General features: G+C 56.8%; 1 protein-coding gene across 1 annotated transcript; it reads left to right on the top strand.

Annotated features, from left to right (window-relative positions):
- Positions 1 to 303: 303 nt before the first annotated feature.
- LOC104460668 (zinc finger protein OZF-like) lies at positions 304 to 2256 on the top strand. The gene is made up of 3 exons (XM_010078813.1): positions 304 to 376; positions 647 to 1735; positions 1907 to 2256. Exons 1-3 carry the CDS (start codon positions 304 to 306, stop codon positions 2254 to 2256), a joined length of 1512 nt encoding a protein of 503 aa, XP_010077115.1.
- The last annotated feature ends 632 nt before the right edge of the window (positions 2257 to 2888 follow it).

Below are 2888 nucleotides of genomic sequence, written 5' to 3' on the forward strand. Positions count from 1 at the left end.
ACTAATTTTGGGACTTGTGTTTTGGGGTGAAAAGCAGGGGAGGGGAATGGGCTGGTTGCTCTCAGATGTAGGGATGCAAAATTAACTAATGATGGGGATAATGTTTTGGGGTGAAAAAGGGGGAAACTGGGCTTGTTGCTCCCAGGTGTGGGTGTTGCCAAATTAACTAACATGGGGAGGTGCATTCTGGGGGAAAACTGTCTGAGTTTGGTGAAAAGCATCAGACAGACAGTTTTGTGTTTTTTGTTTTTTTTTATTTATTTATTACCTTTTTTCCCCCCTGTTCCTGCCACAGCTGACGTGATGGATCCAGGGGAGGAGCCGTGTCCTCCCCAGGACCGAGGTGATGGGGATGTCCCCAAGGAGGCCTGTGCAGGTGAGGGAGGAACACAGGGATGAGCCTGATGGGTGGCCAAAAGAGCACCCAGGAGATGGTCTTTTGGGGAAAACACCAAGAAAACAGGGAAAATGTGGGCCAGGAGGTGGTCTTCTGCTAGGAGTAGTGCTCCATGGTGGAGAAACTGGAGGCCAGGAGATGTTCTCCTTCATGGAATAACCCTCTGTGACCCACCAGGAGATGTTCTTTGGGGAACATCCCTGTGTGGTTGGACAATGACCCAGCAGATTTTCCTCTCCTCTCTCTCAGGTGATGAGGTGCAGGCCCACAGTGGTGGTCACCCAAATGGCTCCATTAATCTGCCAGGTCTCCTGGAGGATGGCAGGACGCCACCAAAGCCCTACCACTGCATGGAGTGTGGGAAGACCTTCAGCCGCAGCTCTGACCTGGTCAAGCACAAGAGGACCCATACCGGGGAGAAGCTCTATGGCTGCGGGCAATGTGGGAAGCGCTACAAATACAGGACACACTTGGTGTCCCACCAACGGACCCACACCGGCGAGCGGCCCTACCGATGTGGGGAGTGTGGGAAGACCTTCAGCCTGAGCTACAGGCTCCTCGAGCACCAGATGATCCACACGGGTGATCGACCCTTCACCTGCAGCCAATGCGGTATGAGATTCACCCACAGCTCCTCCTTAGCTGTGCACCTCCGGTCCCACACTGGCGAGAAGCCCTACGTCTGCACGGGCTGCACCCGTGCCTTCAGCCGCAGGTACACCTTGACTGAGCATTACCGCACCCACACTGGTGAGACACCCTACGCTTGTCCTGAGTGCGGGAAGGCCTTTAGACAGTCCTCCAACCTGGTCACACATCTCCGGACCCACACCGGGGAGAAGCCCTACAGCTGTGGGTGCTGTGGGAAGACCTTCAAGCAGAGCTCCAACCTGATCAAGCACGAGAAGATCCACACAAGGGAGAAGCCCTACTCCTGTGGGCAATGTGGGAAGACCTTCAGTTTCAGTTCCGACGTGGTCAAGCACCAGAGGTCCCACACAGGGGAGAAGCCCTATGGCTGCAGGCAATGTGGGAAGTGCTTCATGTACAAGACCCAGTTGATTACCCACCAACGAACCCACAATGGCGAGCAGCCCTACCAGTGTGGGGAGTGCGGGAAGACCTTTGGACAGAGCTCCAACCTGATCGAGCACCAACGGATCCACACAGGTGAGCGACCCTTTGCTTGCAGCCAATGCGACAAGAGCTTCAGCCGCAAATCCACCTTGGTCGCGCACCTCCGAACCCACACCGGCGAGAAGCCCTATGAATGCCCAGTCTGCACCCGCACCTTCAGAACCAGCTCCAAATTGACCGAGCATCGCCACACCCACCTTGGTGAGATGCTCTACTACATCTGCCCTGAGTGCGGGAAGACCTGCACACGGACCCCCGACCAGGTCAACCATCTCCAGACCAATGCCAGGGAGAAGCTCTATGACTGTGAGCACTGCGGGAAGACCTTCAGCCTCAGCTCTGACCTGGTCCAGCGCAAACGGACCAAACCAGAAGAGAGGCCATTCTCCTGCGGGCAATGTGGGAAGAGCTACAAGAACAAGGGGGACTTGGTGTATCACCAACGGACCCACACTGGCAAGCGGCCATACCGGTGTGGGGAGTGCGGGAAGACCTTCCAGCATAGCACCAGGCTCATTGACCACCAACGGACTCACACGGGTGAGCGACCCTTCCCTTGCAGCCAGTGCAACAAGAGCTTCACCCACAGATCCACCTTGGTCGTGCACCTCCGGATCCACACCGGCGAGAAGCCCTATGTATGCCCAGTCTGCACCTGTGCCTTCAGAACCAGCTCCAAATTTGCTGTGCATCGCCGCACCCACACCATTGAGAATCCCTAGGGCTGCGGGTGCTTGCAGGAAGACCTTCCACTACAAGTCCCAGTTCACCCACCACCTGAAGGTCCACCCCAACGGGGATCTGGTGTGTGACGAGCTCCGTGGAGGCTGCATCGCTGCTTTTGTGTGTGTTGGGTTTGTGTGATGGCGATGGGGGCTACAGGGGTGGCTCCTGTAGAAGCTACTGGGAGGAGGAGGTGCACCAGAGGTTCCCCTGCAGCCTGTGGTGAGAACCATCTTGTCCTTGCCCATGTCCTTCATCCTGCCCCAATGTCATGTCTACAGCCCAGGGAGCGTCCCCAGGTCTCCATCCCACCTCCAGGTAGCCATCTCCATGTCCACATCCCACCTCGGTGTCCCCATCTCCATGTCCCCATCTCGGTGTCCCCACCCCACCATGACCTCCCCATTTCCCCCCCATATGTCAGGAAGTAGTGGTGAATGCTGCTGCTGTGGTTCCTGACTGGGGGTTACTGGGAGCACTGGGTGGGATTTGAGAGGGCAGTGGGAGCACTGAGGAGGGATTTGGGGTGTCACTGGGGATTACTGGGAGCACAGGGGAGGGATCTGAGGTGTCACTGGTGTTACTGGGAACACTGGCAGAGACTGAAGGCCGCTGGAGGGTTAATGGGGGT

Source organism: Pterocles gutturalis, unplaced genomic scaffold, assembly GCF_000699245.1.
Source record: "Pterocles gutturalis isolate BGI_N339 unplaced genomic scaffold, ASM69924v1 scaffold19168, whole genome shotgun sequence".
NCBI lineage: Eukaryota > Metazoa > Chordata > Aves > Pterocliformes > Pteroclidae > Pterocles > Pterocles gutturalis.